The sequence below is a fragment of the Coregonus lavaretus genome (genome assembly GCF_964263955.1).
Source record: "Coregonus lavaretus genome assembly, chromosome: 4".
NCBI lineage: Eukaryota > Metazoa > Chordata > Actinopteri > Salmoniformes > Salmonidae > Coregonus > Coregonus lavaretus.
This window is the reverse complement of record NC_139991.1, coordinates 9,137,657-9,156,631: the sequence shown is the minus strand read 5'-3', so window position 1 is coordinate 9,156,631 and position 18,975 is coordinate 9,137,657. Positions and strand designations below refer to the sequence as shown.

The 18,975-nt window shown below is 45.6% G+C and overlaps 1 protein-coding gene across 1 annotated transcript in view; it reads right to left on the bottom strand.

Annotated features, from left to right (window-relative positions):
- The window catches only part of LOC311128626 (RNA-binding Raly-like protein), a gene marked incomplete at its 5' end in the record, with an annotated part of 49,972 nt that overhangs the window by 5,541 nt on the left and 25,456 nt on the right, over positions 1 to 18,975 (bottom strand). The window contains one exon of the mRNA XM_084160812.1: positions 1,911 to 1,961. Coding sequence (XP_084016938.1) covers positions 1,911 to 1,961 — 51 coding nt within the window. The remainder of the gene's footprint in view (positions 1 to 1,910; positions 1,962 to 18,975) is intronic.

The window sequence follows — 18,975 nt, the reverse complement described above, 5'->3', positions numbered from 1 at the left end:
ATCTCACACAACAGTTCCCCTGTCTCAGGAGAATGTATTATCAGTATATAACCAGATACAGCCACCTCACTGTGCATGAAGTATATCAACCAGCCACCAAAGTAGTGAGAGGGCTGCGACCGTTGCCTTTGTGCAGAGACGCTGGGAGACTAAAGGCTGATGGGAGTTTAAAGTCCTTTAGTGGAGTTTGCAGAGGGAGATAGACAGTGTGCTGCTACAACGACTTTGAAGTGTAGTTTCAGAGAATAGGAGCTTGGGAAACAGACAACGAGAGACTGTGGATGTGTGAGGATTAGAGAAAACAGAGCGAGAGTGTGTGTAAGTGTTTGTGTATGTATGTATGTATGTATGTATGTGTGTGTGTGTGTATGTGGATTAGAAGAGAGATTATAAGAGAGGCTTTGTCTCTGCTAGAGCTGTTATCTGTGTGTGTAGAGGCAGACATTTTCTCATATGCACATAAACAGAAGCACAGACACACACACACACACACACAAGCTGTCGATGGAGCTAGCCAGCCACGTAGGGCAAAATCATGTACCGTGTTTGAAGCAAATTGAATATCAGTGGTGTTTTCTCCTGTGTGAAGACAGAAAAATGCAGAGCGCGGCAAAACAACAAAATGCAAAGAAAAGATGACAGTGTGAGTGCGTCCACACAGAGGACAACAAGGTTGTTCAGTGTGTGTGTGTGTGTGTGTGAGAGAGAGAGCACTCTTTATTCAGATGTGCTGAGTGCTGTGTTTATGAATGAGCCATGTCACCTTCAGTGTGCCTGAGGGAGGTGGAGAGCTCTCAGAGCAATTACCTGAGTGACTGACCTGGGTGACGTTACGCCATGCTGAACCAGATAGAACCGGACTCAACTGGACTTGGCACAACTGAGTCAGACTGAACGTGACTGACTTGGGTTAAGCCATGCTTAACCAGACAGAACCGGACTTAACTGGACTTGGCACAACTGAGTCAGACTAAACAGGACTGACCTGGGTTAAGCCATGCTGAACTGGACTAAACCGGACTGATAAGGACGGAATCCGACGGGATCAGAGATCATCAGACTGAAAAGCATTGAGCAAGACTGGAGAGGACTGAACGGGATTGAACTGGGTAGGGCCACACTAAACTTGAATTAATTGTATTGAACCAGACTGACTATCAAATTCTGGCTTGCAATCTGAACCGAGGTCATGATCTCTTGGCTGGAGCTGTAGTGAAAACACCCCACAGCTCCATGTCAAAACACAGTACCATCTACAGTACTGTACCGCTGGAAAGTGAACAGGAACTCAATGGCAGTTTTCCAGCCTACAGTTAATTCTCGATATGCTTCAGTTACTGTAATGTAGCAACCCTGACCCACGGCCCAACCTCTGCTGTGAGCCGCAGAAAACTAACCTGAGCTTTAATGGAACTTGTAATATAAGCTGCTGCACTTAGAGCAGTTTGATCTGACTCATAATGATTAGAGACTTAGCAAGGGTTAGAGTGGCTTACAACCTGACTGGATTCCTTATAGAGGTCACACAGCACACATCAACTCCCTGTGTGTCGATGTGTGTGTCTTGGGAGTGTTTGTCTTTGTGTGTGTGTGTGTGTGTGTGTGTGTGTGTGTGTGTGTGTGTGTGTGTGTGTGTGTTCGTTCGTTCGTTCATATGTGTGTGCCTCATTCACCTGCCAGGCCGAGTGGAGCGAAGATATACCAAGGTACGATTAGTGAGCAGTAACAGGCAGCACTGTTAGCAGAGACACATGACTGACAGCTCAGTGACGGGGAGGGGGAGGAGGGAGAGGGCCAGCAGGAGACAGGAGAGACAAGGAGGGTTAAGTGTGTGTTTTAGACTTTTCCTCTGTCCGGCTCTGAACATTCAGGGTTTGTGTGAGGCGTGGTGCAGAGCGGGCTGACAGTACCTGTCATAGAGGTCCTCCTGATAGCACTCATAGTCCAGGTCATACTCAGATCTGCAGAGAGAGGGGGTTGGGGGGGGGGGGGTGGAGAGAGAGAGAGAGACAGTGAGTTGACAGTGGCCTGACACAAAGGCTCACAACTGTCTTCACAGCTGACTGACAGTGGTGTTACTAACGGCACACACACACACACACACACACACACACACACAGTGGTGTAAAGTACTTAAGTAAAAATACTTTTAAGTACTACTTAAGTAGTTTTTTGGGGTATCTGTACTTTACTTTATTATTTATATTTTTGACAACTTTTACTTTTACTCCACTACATTCCTAAAGAAAACAATGTACTTTTTACTCCATACATTTTCCCTGACACTTAAAAGTACTATTTACATTTAGAATGCTCAAGCAGGACAGAATTACGGCACCTATCAATATAATGCTTTGTCATCCCTACTGCCTCTGATCTGGCGGGCTCATGAAACACAAATACTGTTTTTGTAAATGATGTCAGAGTGTTGGAGTGTGCCTCTGTCTGTCCGTAAATTAAAAATAATACGAAAATCGTGCTGTCTGGTTTGCTTAATATAAGGAATTTGATGTATAGCATTTACTTTTACTTTGTACTTTTACTCAAGTATGACAACTGAGTACTTTTTCTACCACTGTACTTAAGTACATTTAAAACCAAATACTTTTAGACTTTTACTCAAGTAGTATTTTACTGGGTAACTTTCACTTGAGTCATTTTCTGTTAAGGTATCTTTACTTTTGTCAAGTATGACAATTGAGTACTTTTTCCACCACTGCAAACACACACACACACACACACACAAAGTCATCCTCTGTGAGAGCAGAACGGTAAGACAGGCTGATGAAAAACTGCCAGATCAAACAACATTTATCTAGGATACAAGCAGCCTTTCAGATCTGTTCCTTATTAGGTGAGCTAAAAATACTGTGCCATCAGAGATATTTCACTCTGTAAGCAAGCTGCTGGAATAGTGTGTACATAGTTAGAGCAGGGCTCTGCCAAGTGGAAGGAATATGCTATTCATGATTTCTAGCCAGCTGGAAAAAGACATTGGATTTGTTGTGCCACAGCACCCAAGGTGGAAAATCCATAGTAATTGTCCTGTGTTATGCACCAATGACCGCAGGCTGCGCACTCTATGTGCTTCTACATATTCCTGCTCATTTACTGTGAAGTTGGACTGTCAGGTGTGTGTGTTGGTGTGTATGCACCCATCTGTGTATGTGCCCATCTGTGTGTGCGCCTGTGTGTGTGTGTTTTTGCATCTCTGTGTGTGTTTGATTAGACTCAACTTGCTCACACCTTTCCCTACAATATACGGGCAGAGTTTGCTGTAGGTTGTAGTTGATAGCCTATCCTATAAGGTTTGGTGAGTAGAGCGGACCAGGGCAGAGAGAGTGACACTAAGCCTGATGGTAAGTAGCTCATACACTGGTGTGTAGTTAAATAGAGCTCAGCATTTCTCTATGTGTTTCATCCCTGCCTGGCCACTGATACCCCAGCCCTAAAGTCTACACACACACAGACACACACACACACGCACGCATGCACGCACTCACAAGCATACACACAAAGACATTTTCAGCAAATACCCTCCACTTTTGCTTTTTGTAAAACTTTCAACCATAGGGAAGCACTGTATTTATAGGTGCCTGAAAGGTGACTCATGTACTCATACTAATTCCTATTTATTACACATATATTAATACACTGTATAAATAGAGCCATGAGCATAGCCTCTACTAAATCGAATACATGTTCACCTCAAAGTGAATAGCATACAGTATGTGGGAGATACAGATGGTATCAGCAGGGTTCATCAGAAGCTCTCAAACAGATGGATCAAAGCAGACGCACACAGACACAGACAGACACACACAGATGCATGACATACAGATGACACACACACACAAAATCACACCCACATACACACACACAAAGATGAATGACAGACACATAACACGCTCTCATCACGCCCACATCCAAACACACGTCCACACACACGTCCACACACACACGTCCACACACACACGTCCACACACACACACACAGCTAAAGCCCTTCTGTCCTATCTGTCTCTGCAGGGGGCTGGTGAGTCTCAGTGCTGTAATCATGCTGTTGACTGGAGGAAAGTGATGTATCAGTAAACATGTCAGGAAGTACAGCAGGAGACTAAACATGACACTTTTTCACAGCTAGAAACATACAGTACACACATGCATGAGAGCAGACACACAGACAGATGTGCTGCGCACACATACACACACTTTCTCTCGCTCACTCTCTATGTAAATGTGATTCAGAATGTAGCAACCCTGTCTCTGAAGTGTCGAGATAGCTAGCAGTGTCGGTATAAAAGTGTGTGTGTGTTTGTGTACCTGAGGTGTGTGTGAATTCCTAATGAATTCTCCTCCAGCTACCTGCAGCCAAACTGTTTCTGGTTTTCTCCCCTCGTCTGAAGCCAGTTGGTTTTTCTGAGCTCCAGATTCTGCCAGCTTCAAATAATCTGTAATAAGTGTCAACATTTACGCCTCATCACGCTCTTCGCCAACTGTGTTTTATGATTTAGCTCGAGGTCTGATCAATTTGCAGAAAGCTTTCTGTTATTCTAAATACCGGTAGGCCTTTCATGTGAAATGGAAGACATCTATGTTTCCAGCTATCTCTATTTAACATGATGGAAACTGCAGGGGAGCACACTCTGGTTGAAGGTTTCTTTCCATGTTCATGTCCAAATGTGTGTGTGGGTTTGTACATTGCAGGGTTGGCTGTGTGGATTAGGGTTTATGTGCTGTGTACAACTGAACCCCAACAAAACCACTCTACTTAGCCAGTTCCAAGACCCTGACAAAACCATTGTACTTAGCCACCATTGAAACTGAACTCAAACAGAACCTCTCCACTCAGTCTGCTAATAGGACCCACCTGAACACAACACAACCTCTCAACCTCTACCCACAGATTCCCTGCGCTCAGCAGAACACCATGAGCTAACAGATCTGACAGCAAACAGACGTGCTGTGCTCAGGCAGGGAGGAGGGACAGAGTGAGCACTCAGGAGAGAGAGAACAGTGCCACAGGCCCCGGTGCAGATGAGGGGCTCTGTGTTCTAATGGGGAACTTGAGCGGAAGACAGAGAAAATAACAACTATTTGCCAAACTCTCATAGCAGGAAAACTAAGACAGACTGACTCACTCTAACTCTCTTTCTCCCTCTCTTTCTCTATCATTGTCTCTCCCTGCAGCAATGTTCTAGTTGGTAATCTGTGTCATTTAGCACTGGGACGAAAGAGAGAGTCAGAACAGAAAGCAATTTCCATTGCCCCTTCCATTATCCAAGCCATCTTCTGTTATTAAAGTGGCTAAACACTTCAACCAAGTCTGAGACAAACAGACAGACATGTCAGGTATTAGTGCATTTCTGCAGTTTGAAAACATAGGAGACCATACAGTCCATTACAGTTTCTTCATCCTTTTAGCCGAGCACTCTGGAGAGGCATTGTGATTGTAACACCACCTGGCTGGTGAAAAGAGTGATTCCCGGCTCCAGAATGATCACCATGACCAAAATGACTGCTGTGAGACCAATTTTTAATATATTTTTTAATGCAATGAATTGAAGGTTATTTGTTGATGTAAAATTCGAAATGTACCCATTTTAAGGTTGTGTCATTAAATCTGGGGTGGGGTGGGGTCACTATAAAATCTAGTGAAAAAAATGGGGTCCCCAGAAAATCTGGTGAAACAAATGGGGTCCCCGCAGAAAAAGTTTGAATACCACTGCCATAAATAGTATCTCTTAGAACCACAGCACATCTCTCAACCATAATGTTGAGCGAATAGTGTTTATTGAGGTTGGTTTGGTTTTGGTTCGATTATTTTTAAAAATATCACGGTTTTCAATTTCGGTTTCTATGTTTTCTTTTTTATTAATTGCACTATGCATTATGTGGGTTGAATACTGTAACAACAGAGAATAAAACAATTAATAAAAGTCCCATGATGGTAGTGACTGCCGATTACTACTCAACCATCATTTATTCACATTACTTTCATAAAATATTTACATTTGTTTTATTTGATGACTTTATTATTTAATTCCAAGTCATCATCTCATCTCTACAGAGCTGCTGCTTATACTGTTTGACAAAATCACTATTTTGGAGTTCTTCAAAGTAAATAAGGCATACTTTTATGACTGCTGAATACCAACTATCAATCACTTATATCATGTATTTTCAGATAGAGCTACCTCGCAAAATTTCGGTTAAGTGCTCAGCACTACTCAACCAGCAACACAACCACCTGGAGTAAACCAATCACACTCTGGGTTGTCTCGTTAATGACATAATGGTCTCTGGAATGGAAGCTTTGTTGCTTTGACAAAGTCATTTCTGAAGATTATTATTTATTTCATGTGATTAGTGATTCATGTGAAGGTAAAAAATAAAGAAAATATAATCAACCCGGTTACGTGAACTGAATACTTGTTTTAATGCTGTATGGTGAAACTATTCCTTGTTAAACATTGAACATCTAATAGTCAAATCATAGTGTAAAAGCAGGTGAGCTGGTTCTACTCTTTTTGACAATTTTCAGGTGTTTTGTAAAAACTGAGTTGGTCGAGATTAACACGTCAACCCTGTTACCCATAGATAGACAGGCTAGAAATGTTTTAACAATTAAATTATTATTTTTTTTAGTCATTTAGCAGACGCTCTCATCCAGAGCGACTTACAGTTAGTGAGTGCATACATTTTTTTTTTTCAGTTTTTCATACTGGCCCCCCGTGGGAATCGAACCCACAACCCTGGCGTTGCACATTTTTCTTTATGACTCTACAGAGCTGCTGCCTATGCTGTCTGACAAAATCACTATTTTAGTAGTTCTTCAAAGTAAATAAGGCATAATTTTATGACTGCTTAATACCAACTATCAATCACTTAGATTATGTAGAGATACCTCGTGAAGCAACTGCTCTCTATCCCTCTCAATCACGTTCTTCTGTCTATTCTCTCCATGTCTGAGCGCTGTGCATAGATCGGACAAGTAGGCGCGCAAGGGATTGTGGTCATTGTAGTTAATTACCACGTTTTCTGTGCTAAACTATGTAGAATATTGACCTGTTGGAAACTACAACTCCCTACTACATTGCACAGTTAGGGCTTGATCTGATTTACAGTGCTATGAAAAAGTATTTGCCCCCTTTCTAATTTTCTCTACTTTTGCATATTTGTGATACTGAATGTTATCAGATCTTCAACCAAAACCTAATATTAGATAAAGGGAACATAAGTGAACAAATAACACAACAATTACATATTTATTTCATAAACAAAGTTATGCAACACCCAATTCCCCTGTGTGAAAAAGCAATTGCCCCCTTACACTCAATAACTGGTTGTGCCACCTTTAGCTGCAATGACTCCAACCAAATGCTTCCTGTAGTTGTTGATCAGTCCCTCACATCGCTGTGGAGGAATTTTGGCCCACTCTTCCATGCAGAATTGCTTTAACTCAGTGACGTGTGGGTTTTCAAGCATGAACTGCTCGTTTCAAGTCCTGCCACAACATCTCAATTGGGATTAGGTCTGGACTTTGACTAGGCCATTCCAAAACTTCCAATTTGTTGCTTTTTAGCAATTTTCATGTAGACTTGATTGTGTGTTTTGGATCATTGTCTTGCTGCATGATGGGGATGTAGCTCAGTTGTTAGAGCATGGCGTTTGCAACGCCAGGGTTGTGGGTTCGATTCCCACGGGGGGGGCCAGTATGAAAAAAATAATGTATGCACTCACTAACTGTAAGTCGCTCTGGATAAGAGCGTCTGCTAAATGACTAAAAATGTAAAAAAATGTAAATGCATGACCCAGCTGCGCTTCAGCTTCAGCTCACAGACGGATGGTCTGACATTCTCCTATATAATTATCTGATACAGAGCTGAATTCATGGTTGCTTCTATTAAGGCAAGTCGTCCAGGTCCTGAGACAGCAAAGCATCCCCAAACCATCACACCACCACCACCATGCTTGACCTTTGGTATGATGTTCTTACTGTGGAATGCAGTGTTTGGTTTTCACCAGGCATAATGGGACCCATCTCGTCCAAAAAGTTGACTCAAGTTTGCCAAAAAGCACCTGGATGATCATCAAGACTCTTGGAAGAACGTTCTATGGACAGATGATTCAAAAGTATAACTTTTTGGATGACATGATTCCAGTAATGCCTGGCGAAAACCAAACTCTGCATTCCACAGTAAGAACATCATACCAAAGGTCAAGCATGGTGGTGGTGGTGTGATGGTTTGGGGATGCTTTGCTGCCTCAGGACCTGGACGACTTGCCTTAATAGAAGGAACCATGAATTCTGCTCTGTATCAGAGAAATCTATAGGAGAATGACAGACCATCCATCTGTGAGCTGAAGCTGAAGCGCAGCTGGGTCATGCAGCAAGACAATGATCCAAAACACACAATCAAGTCTACATGAAAATTGCTAAAAAGCAACACATTTGAAGTTTTGGAATGGCCTAGTCAAAGTCCAGACCTAATCCCAATTGAGATGTTGTGGCAGAACTTGAAACGAGCAGTTCATGCTTGAAAACCCACACGTCACTGAGTTAAAGCAATTCTGCATGGAAGAGTGGGCCAAAATTCCTCCACAGCGATGTGAGAGACTGATCAACAACTACAGGAAGCATTTGGTTGGAGTCATTGCAGCTAAAGGTGGCACAACCAGTTATTAAGTGTAAGGGGGCAATTACTTTTTCACACAGGGGAATTGGGTGTTGCATAACTTTGTTTATGAAATAAATGAAATAAATATGTAATTGTTGTGTTATTTGTTCACTTATGTTCCCTTTATCTAATATTAGGTTTTGGTTGAAGATCTGATAACATTCAGTATCACAAATATGCAAAAGTAGAGAAAATTAGAAAGGTGGCAAATACTTTTTCATAGCACTGTATCTCTAGAGAAACCTTGCATTGAGCTCACAGAAAAAAAACGAACAAAATTGAATTCCAATAACTGAGCCAATGTTGGTCAATTAGTTATTTAAAAACCAAAACATAACCGGTATTTCTGTTAATTGCTCAGCACTACTCAACCAGCAACACAACCACCTGGAGTAAACCAATCACACACTGGGTCTCTTTAATGACATAATGGTCTCTGAGTTTGTGAGTGGAAACATGTATGAGAGAGCGAGAGAGAGAGGGAGAGAGAGAGGCAGCTCAGTGAAGGGGCTGTGTGTGTGTGTGTGTGTGTGTGTGTGTGTGTGTGTGTGTGTGTGTTAAAAGGCAGTGCAGGGACAGCCAAATGGACAGCAGGGTCGCTAAAGGCTAATTAATTTATTTTCATAATTTCTCGAGTGCCTCTACAATCCATTAGACATGGCTGGCTATAAATCATCTCACCCTGCTGGTCGCATAGCGTGTGTGTGTGTGTGTGTGTGTGTGTGTGTGCGCAGATGGAGGAGGTGGTGGTGTTGTCTGTGGTAAGCATTGAGACTTCCCCCTGTCAACATACAGTGTATACTCACACATCCCCACACACTCTATGTTGATATAAACAGGATGCCATGATCATCAATCCCATTGAGCAGGAAACTGGCCTCATGAGTATGTGTTCATTGCTCTTAGGGGATTATCCTAGGGAGGAACATGTGCCCTCATCTACTCTCTCCACACTAACAGCCCAGTCATCCCATGGCATTCGGACACAACCTTACTTACTCTCACTCCAACTCCCCAAGAATCAAACACTCGTATAAATATCCTCCCCTCCTCCCCCCTCTCATTCTCTCCCAGTAGTTTGTCGTCATCAGTGTAATGGTGTGTGTTGAGTGTTCATATTGATCTGTGTTTGACGAGCCCTGGAGAAGAGTGAGCACAGCCCCACGTCATACATAGGATGGATTGCAGCTCACGCACAAATGCACACACACGCACGCACGCTTTCTCACTTTCTCCCCTTCCTCCTTTTCCTCTCCCCTTCCCTTTTCCTCTTATTCTCTCTCTCTCTCTCTCTGGTTTTCGCTGTGATGGTTAATTGCTCATCTGGCTGGGGAGTGGGGCAATGGGCCAGATAGAGCACTTATTTCTGAATCTATTCCAGAGAGCCACCAAGCCCAATCTGCCCCCTCTGCCCAATCACATGACAGGGGGGAGGGTCAGAGTGCATTTTGTCCAATCACACGGCAGGGGGGATGGGTCAGAAGCCACAGAAGACTGATTTCAGCATAATAATTGTTCTGCTATTCAGGGTCGTTCCATGAAATGAGAACCTTTTGCATCCCTTTGATATTTCAAGTAGAAATTGTGCCCCAATATTGCATTTTAAAAGCCTCTTATATAAAATAAAAGTACCCTTAAATATAGAAAACATGGAACATTCAATAAATATGTTATTTTTTAAATGAAAAAATACTTGCTAAAGTGCCAAAATTCAGCATTTTGACATTTCCCTTTGTGCACCCTCTGTGACATCTATGAAGATTTTAACCCACTGTAAGGGGCAATCTGCAGTTGCTTCATCCATTTTTGGACTTTTGGATTAATGAAATGTACCCATATTGAAGAATATAACTTGTAAATGCCTCATGAGCTTAATTCAACTGTCATACTCCATCAGAACCCAAAATATAAGCTTTTTCACTCCAATGGTTGTAAAGAAAGTAATGTAAACACTCACTATACAGCCTCAAAACATGGTTAAAACTATAATTTTGATATCATGGATGGTCAGTCCTTACTTCCATAGCTCTGTCTATGAATTTGAGAGTGGTTACATTTCTTCAGCCCTATTCCTCAGATTTTTCCAAAACGGGTGGGGAAGAACCCTAGATATTTTGTTGCTTTGACAAAGTCATTTCTGAAGATTATTATTTATTTAATGTGATTAGTGATTCAACCCTGTTGCATGACATTATTTGTGGTTTTAATATGGTGAATCTATTCCTTAAAAAACAAAATCTAAGGGAACATTGAACATCCAATAGTCAAACCATAGTGTAAAAGCAAGTGAGCTGTTTCTACTCTTTTTTGGCCATTTTCTGGTGTTTTGTGGTGGAAAACTGAGTGGGTCGAGCATAACACGTCAACCCTGTTACCCATAGATAGACTGACTAGAAATGTTTTAACAATTTAATTTGTATTGTGAAGCTTGCATTCAATTGCCTATCCCTGTTGCACACAAGCTTCCATTTATGGCTGATTTAAGATGAAATCGTTAACACTGTTACGGTCAACCCTGTTACGGTCAACCCTGTTACGGTCAACCCTGTTACTTTATTTGGCACTTAATAGGCACTTACCATGGTATTTTTATTTATTTAACCTCTCGAGATGGGAAAACATTATGTTGAACATGTGCTCTTCATGACAGAATGTAAAAATGAATTTCCCATCACCAAGTTACACTACCCAAGAGACTCATTTCGTGGAACAACCCTTCCACTGTTTGCCCTCTTCCTCCCTCCCTCTCTCCTTCCACCTCCTACCCCCTCTCTCATTCCCCCTCCTCCCTCCCTCTCTCCTTCCACCTCCTACCCCCTCTCTCGTTCCCCCTCCTCCCTCCCTCTCTCCTTCCTTCCACCTCCTACCCCATCTCTCATTCCCCCTCCTCCCTCCCTCTGCTTCCTTCCACCTCCTACCCCCTCTCTCGTTCCCCCTCTTCCCTCCCTCTCTCCTTCCACATCCTACCCCCTCTCTCGTTCCCCCTCCTCCCTCCCTCCTAACTCCTTCCTTCCACCTCCTACCCCATCTCTCATTCCCCCTCCTCCCTCCCTCTGCTTCCTTCCACCTCCTACCCCCTCTCTCGTTCCCCCTCCTCCCTCCCTCCTAACTCCTTCCATCCACCTCCTACCCCATCTCTCATTCCCCCTCCTCCCTCCCTCTGCTTCCTTCCACCTCCTACCCCATCTCTCATTCCCCCTCCTCCCTCCCTCCTCTCTCCTTCCTTCCACCTCCTACCCCATCTCTCGTTCCCCCTCCTCCCTCCCTCTGCTTCCTTCCACCTCCTACCCCCTCTCTCGTTCCCCCTCCTCCCTCCCTCTCTCCTTCCACCTCCTACCCCCTCTCTCATTTCCTCTCCTCCCTCCCTCATTCCTTCCTTCCTTCCACCTCCTACCCCCTCTCTCATTCCCCCTCCTCCCTCCCTCCCTCCCTCCCTCCCTCTCTCCTTCTACCTCCTCTCATTCCCCCTCTTCCCTCCCTCCCTGGTGTATTAGTTGTGAAGTTCTGTCTCTGTCCCTCTCCTCCCTGAGACCCTAGCAGGCAGGTAACAGGTGATTTATGTTCAGATAAAGTTCCCACTCAGACCTGAGCCGTGCTGTGCTGGTGTAAATCAGATCAGTCTAATGCAGGGGGAATGGAACATGCCTCTTAAACACAGGGGAGGAGCATCAGCCCTGAGTTATGACTGCCAACGGTCAGAGAGTCGTACAATCATGCTCACACTCAACTCTTACACGAGAACGTACAGACAGCCCAGTCTACAGTCCGACACAGAAAGGAGAGTGTGATAGAGGAATGGAACACTCTGAAGCCTTAACTCAGGTGTGTTTTACTGAGCTTGTAGCACCTCACTGCTCTCTGCCAGCTCCACACTTCTCTTTGATGAACTGAGCCTTTCCTGCTGGCCGTGCAGGAAATTTCCGCTTATTGCTACTAATGTGGACGTAGTGGAGGTAAGAGACATCAATCTCACTGCCGTGGCTTGTCTAGTGCTGTACGGGCAGGCTGGGTTATAGAGTCGGGTTAAACACTATAGCTGGCTGTTTAAGGGGGAAACAGCTCCTACATTCACATATTTCTCAGAGTAGAAGGGTGGTCAAGGCACCTCAGTGCCAAGTTGCCAATCCAGAAGGCAGGGGGGAAGGAGAGAGGGATATGAAGAAGGGTGAGGGGGGTAACGCCCCTGTTGACCATTTCGGTTTGACTGTTTACCTGAGTACTACCTCTCTCACACCCCCCCCAACCCCCCCCCCCGTCGTGTCGTCTCTCTCGCTCTCTCTCTTTCCCCGCTGGGGCAGGGTTTAGAGCGCTATTAAAGAAAAGTGCTGATCCCTCCTGTGTTGGTAAACGAGGGACTTAGCAGGGCTCCTCTGCTCTCTGGCTGGGGTACAACTATCTGTACAGAGTATAATGCACTGTCAAACATGTACATGGATACACAGTGAAGCACAATACACTCACATTTTTGCACTGTATGTAATTTAGTAATGAACACAATCCAAGTGGGTGCATTCTATAGGCTCCTACACAGAACATTTGAGATCAGAATTTTAAACACCTACAATATTAAATGGAACACTTTCTTAGTGAGTATATGTGACCCACCGAATTAGTGTGAAAGTAACAATTTTAAAAGTGTTGATAAACTAACACCACAAGAGTGTCTCTAACACCATGGGTGTTGCAAAATCCGACTTACATTAACACTTTATTAGAGCTGATGTTGTTACACTTTCTCAGTGTTAGGGAATTATCACCTGTGGTTAAGCCTTATTTGCATATTTATTTTCCAGGGTGCCTTTCAAGTGAATTTAATAGGTACTAGTACCACCCATGACAGTGTTTGCTAGTGACAGATACATTACTTTTGCGTTCAATGGCTTTCAGTCCTGTAGCCATCATCAAGTGAGTGCCTAAGTTAATATTTTATCATAAAAATTTAATTATTCATGACAATACATTACTTTTTTTGACAATACCGTACTTCGACAGCCTAGTTTTGCCCTAACACAGTGGTCTGAAACTCCTGGTTTGCAGGCCACATCGGCAAGTCATATTATGCTGTCTTGCAAGGTGTTATATACAGTGCTTTTAGAAACTGCTTCTACAAAGTATTGACTCAGGGGTGTGAATACTTATGTTAATGATACATTTCTGTGTTTCATTTTGAATAAGTTTTGGAAAAATGTCTAAAAACATGTTCTCACTTTGTCATTATGGGGTATTGTGTGTAGATGGATGAGAAAAAAAGGTTATGTAACACAACAAAATGTGGAATAAGTCAAGGTGTATGAATACTTTCTGAAGGCACTGTAATTCTTATTGAAATCCAGCCAGTTCGAATATCCAACAATTTGAACTTTTAATCACCCACAATCTGCCTTCAGAATGACTGCCAAGGTAGGGAAGGTCCATAAATGAGACTACCTACACCATTTAAACTGGAACAACCATCTCAATAACGGGTGAAATAAGTAAAACCACTTACAGATTGGAAAAGTTAACAAAAATGTATGTTATTTATTTTTTTGTAGTATAAGATCAATTCATCAATCAATGTGCACGCAGAAACATAGATATTAAAACAAAATATTATAAAAAGCAACCTGCAGCAAAGCATGCTGGGAAATATGATAATGAGGCCCTTCCAATGTCTTTTTCACTCTGAGAGAGTTAACGGAAATTGACTAAACACATTCAAGGAACAACAACATCACGTGATGTCGATTCCACTGTGATTCAAATAACACCGCAGATGGTGTCAATTTCAATCCCACTGGTGTTAACCCCACTAGAATCAACACCCTCATATATAACACTCACAAAACGTTTTACCTCAACACTGAGTTTTTTAACACCCACAAATTTGCTGTGTATGACAAAGGCCAAATTTAGCACAGTGAGGGCTATGGGGAGTTGGGCTCACTCAGAAATAAGAGCTCTCCACTCTCTGTTTGTTTCTCCCTACCATCCTATCTCCAACCCCTCATTCCATCCCCCCTCTCCTCTCTGCTCCTGTCCTCTCCCCCAGTATGATCCCTGCAGTGTATCTATCTGTGGGGACTGGCCTAATGGACTTTAGTTGGATTAACAGAACATTGAATAGAGTCAAACTATTTCACACTGACTCATCTGATAATCTGTTGATCCTAGCCAGAGACTCCAGGCAGACAGACAGATACACACTGAGACAGACAGCTGCAGAGATACAGCAAACCGGGAGGGAATCTCAGCATCATCAGCCAGAGCCAGAGGAATAAGTTATTGTTTTGTTGCTGTGGCCTTTCCAACTTTCCACCATGTGCCCAAGAACGGTCCCTGGTAAGCCCCTGATCCCCCACTGTGAGCCCTGGGTAAGAGACCGGCCCAGGCTGGTAGTGATCTGTGTGGTGCTGGCTGCCCATCACTACTATTACCAGTACCATGCTGCAACTAAACTAAGCATGCAGCTGCATAGCTATACAAGGCAAGGTTTTTTCAGTCTGTGCTTTCTGTGTAATTCTCTCCTTTTTTGTCATGCTCTCCCTCTTTACAACTCAATGTTATTCTCTAAACTCTACCACTCCTCTTTCTCCCCCACCTACCCTCCCCCCACCCCACCGCACCGCACCGCACCCCACCCTCCCCACCCCACCTCATATGTATCTTTCTCTCGGCTTTCTTCCAATCTCTATTTCCATCGTTCTAGCTCTCTTATTTTGCCATTTTCAGAGATAAAGCATAGAGGAATCCATGCGCTGCCAGTGCAGCTTACCATTTCTCCTGCCTTCTATCAGATGGTATATCTGCCCCTGGCTCTCTCTCTATCAGTCATATCATCAGCCTCTATCCATCTCTATCATCTCTCCCAACACCATACATCAAACCAGAAGGGAAATGGACTGATAATGGAAAGAGAGAAAAACCTCCCAGAGAGGCTCTGTATCTCATATATTGATCATAGGAACATGCACTGAGTCTCTCTCACAGAGTCTCTCTCTCACATAGACAGGAAGATGAACATGAGTCTGCACTGTGCAGGCTAGCGGATAAAGAATTTCCCCTTAAATACTACACTAACCTCAATGCTTCTGTCTGACTGTGTCTGAGTTGCAGAGTGACATATGGTGACTTCAGTTTTTAGATGCGCATGAGCAACTAAGGCTGTGTCCAAAATCTGTCTTGCCTACTACTTACTAAAACTGTGTACTAATTGTACTAAATAGTATTTAGAATGTACAGTTTAGTAAAAACTTATGCAGTAAGCAACAAATATCAACATACTAGCTTCATCTATACTGAGAATGTGTAATCTAATACACAATTGCATTGTTTTATCGCCATATGTTCATTTTGGTACAGCCAGTCCTCTTACCTGATTATCAGCTGTTGTCAAACACTGTCAAGATCGTCGAACGGAGTAGACCAAGGCGCAGCGTGATGAGCGAACATACTTTATTATCTTTAGTGATAACAAGAACAAAACAATAAACGATAACGTGACGTCCTAGGTTAAACACAACCAACACGGAACAAACCAAAAGGAACAAGATCCCACAACACCTGTGGGAAAACAGCCTGTCTAAATATGGCTCCCGATCAGAGACAACCAGCAACACCTGACACTCGTTGCCTCTGATTGGGAACCACTCTGGCCAACATAGAAATACAATACTAGACTGTGAACATAGAACAAAACACATAGAATCTACACACCCTGGCTCAACATATAGAGTCCCCAGAACCAGGGTGTGACAGTACCCCCCCCCCCCCTAAAGGCGCGGACTGCGACCGCGCCTCAACATAAACCAAACAGGGGAGGGCTGGGTGGGCATTCCTCCTCGGAGGCGGTTCCGGCTCCGGGCTTGCCCACCACCCTCCAATAATCCCCCCGTAGCGCCCCTGGTCCGGTCTGGCCCCGCTGGCTGGAGCTGGACTGGACATCGTAGGAGTGGATTGCTTAAGCTCCGGTGTGGAGCAGCTGACCGGTACCTGACCAGGCACCGGTGACCCAGGCACGGGTTGTGCTGGACTGACGACTCGCACCCCTGGCTTGGTGCGAGTGGCAGGAACAGGCCGGGCCGGGCTGGCGACGCGCACCGTAGGCTTGGTGCGAGGGGCAGGAACAGGCCGGGCCGGGCTGGCGCCGCACACCGTAGGCTTGGTGCGAGTGGCAGGAACAGGACGGGCCGGGCTGGCGACGCGCACCGTAGGCTTGGTGCGAGTGGCAGGAACAGGCCGGACCGGGCTGGCGACGCGCACCGTAGGCTTGGTGCGAGTGGCAGGAACAGGCCGGGCCGGGCTGGCGACGCACACCTTAGGCTTGGTGCGAGTGGCAGGAACAGGCCGGGCCGGGCTGGCGACGCGCACCGTTAGCTTGGTGCGTGGAGCAGGAACAGGCCGGGCCGGGCTGGCGACGCGCACCGTAGGCTTGGTGCGAGTGGCAGGAACAGGCCGGACCGGGCTGGCGACGCGCACCGTAGGCTTGGTGCGAGTGGCAGGAACAGGCCGGGCCGGGCCGGCGACGCACACCTTAGGCTTGGTGCGAGTGGCAGGAACAGGCCGGGCCGGGCTGGCGACGCGCACCGTTAGCTTGGTGCGTGGAGCAGGAACAGGCCGGGCCGGGCCGGGCTGGCGACGCACACCTTAGGCTTAGTGCAAGTGGCAGGAACAGACCGGGCCGGGCTGGCGACGCGCACCGTTAGCTTGGTGCGGGGAGCAGGAACAGGCCGGGCCGGGCTGGCGACGCGCACCGTAGGCTTGGTGCGAAGGGCAGGAACAGGCCGGACCGGGCTGGCGACGCGCACCGTAGGCTTGGTGCGAGGGGCAGGAACAGGCCGGGCTGCGCTGGCGACGCGCACCGTAGGCTTGGTGCGAGGAGCAGGAACAGGCCGGGCTGTGGAGACGGATAGGAGGCCTGGAGTGAAGAGCTGCCACAACCCGTCCTGGCTGAATGCCTACCTTCACACACTCTGTGTGAGGCATCAGCACAGGACGTACAGGGCTGTGTACCCGTACTGGCATAACAGCACGTGACACTGGTGCAGGATATCCGGGACCGAGGAGAGGCACTGGAGGCCACGAGCGCTGAGCCGGCACACTCCGTCCTGGCTGCATGCCCACCTTCGCACGACACGTGCGGGGTGCTCGCACAGGACGTACCGGACTATGCCGGACCACTCGTGGCACAGTACGCAGCTCCGCATACCCCGGAACCTGCCCAGTCTCATGCTGCCATGCCTGAGTACGGGGAGTTGGCTCTGCTCTCCATCCAGGCTCCGCCAACCTGCCTTCTGGCCCCCCAAACCCGGTGGCCTCCTCTCCTAATCTCCCAATTCGCCCTGTGGCAGCCTCCTGCTGCCCAGTCGCCCATGCCGTGTGCCCCCCCCAAAAAATTTTTTGGGGTTGCCTCTCGTCCGTCCGACGACGACACTGTTGACGCCGTTGCTCCTCTCTCGCCAGGGCCTTAACCTTAGCCCATGGCCCTTTTCCCCCGAGCATGTCCTCCCAGGACCACAATTGGCCCACCTGGGCCATCGCCAACCTCTCCAGCTCCTTACCCGGCGCTTCCTCCCATGTCCAGGCTGCCTGCTCCTGGACACGCTGCTTGGTCCTGGTATGGTGGGATCTTCTGTCAAGATCGTCGAACGGAGTAGACCAAGGCGCAGCGTGATGAGCGAACATACTTTATTATCTTTAGTGATAACAAGAACAAAACAATAAACGATAACGTGACGTGACGTCCTAGGTTAAACACAACCAACACGGAACAAACCAAAAGGAACAAGATCCCACAACACCTGTGGGAAAACAGCCTGTCTAAATATGGCTCCCAATCAGAGACAACCAGCAACACCTGACACTCGTTGCCTCTGATTGGGAACCACTCTGGCCAACATAGAAATACAATACTAGACTGTGAACATAGAACAAAACACATAGAATCTACACACCCTGGCTCAACATATAGAGTCCCCAGAACCAGGGTGTGACAAACACAAGTGGGTCTGAAAAGACGATTCTCTTCCTAAATAGCATGCTGGCAATTCGTTCTAGATGAAAACCTAAAATGAGTTTGACATCCTGGCATTTAAAGCATACTCAATCGAAATGTGACATACTATAAAACATTATATTTTCAAACTCCCAATCAGCCTACTATTTAGAATGCAAGTACGGAACATAAATGCCCCCTCTTTAGGAAATAATGAGATATATATTTCCATTAAGGATGAAATAGAATGAAGGATGAAATGGGTAAAAGGAGATGGAACTGAACATGCTGCTGGGGAAAGGCTGGTGGTGGTACATTATGT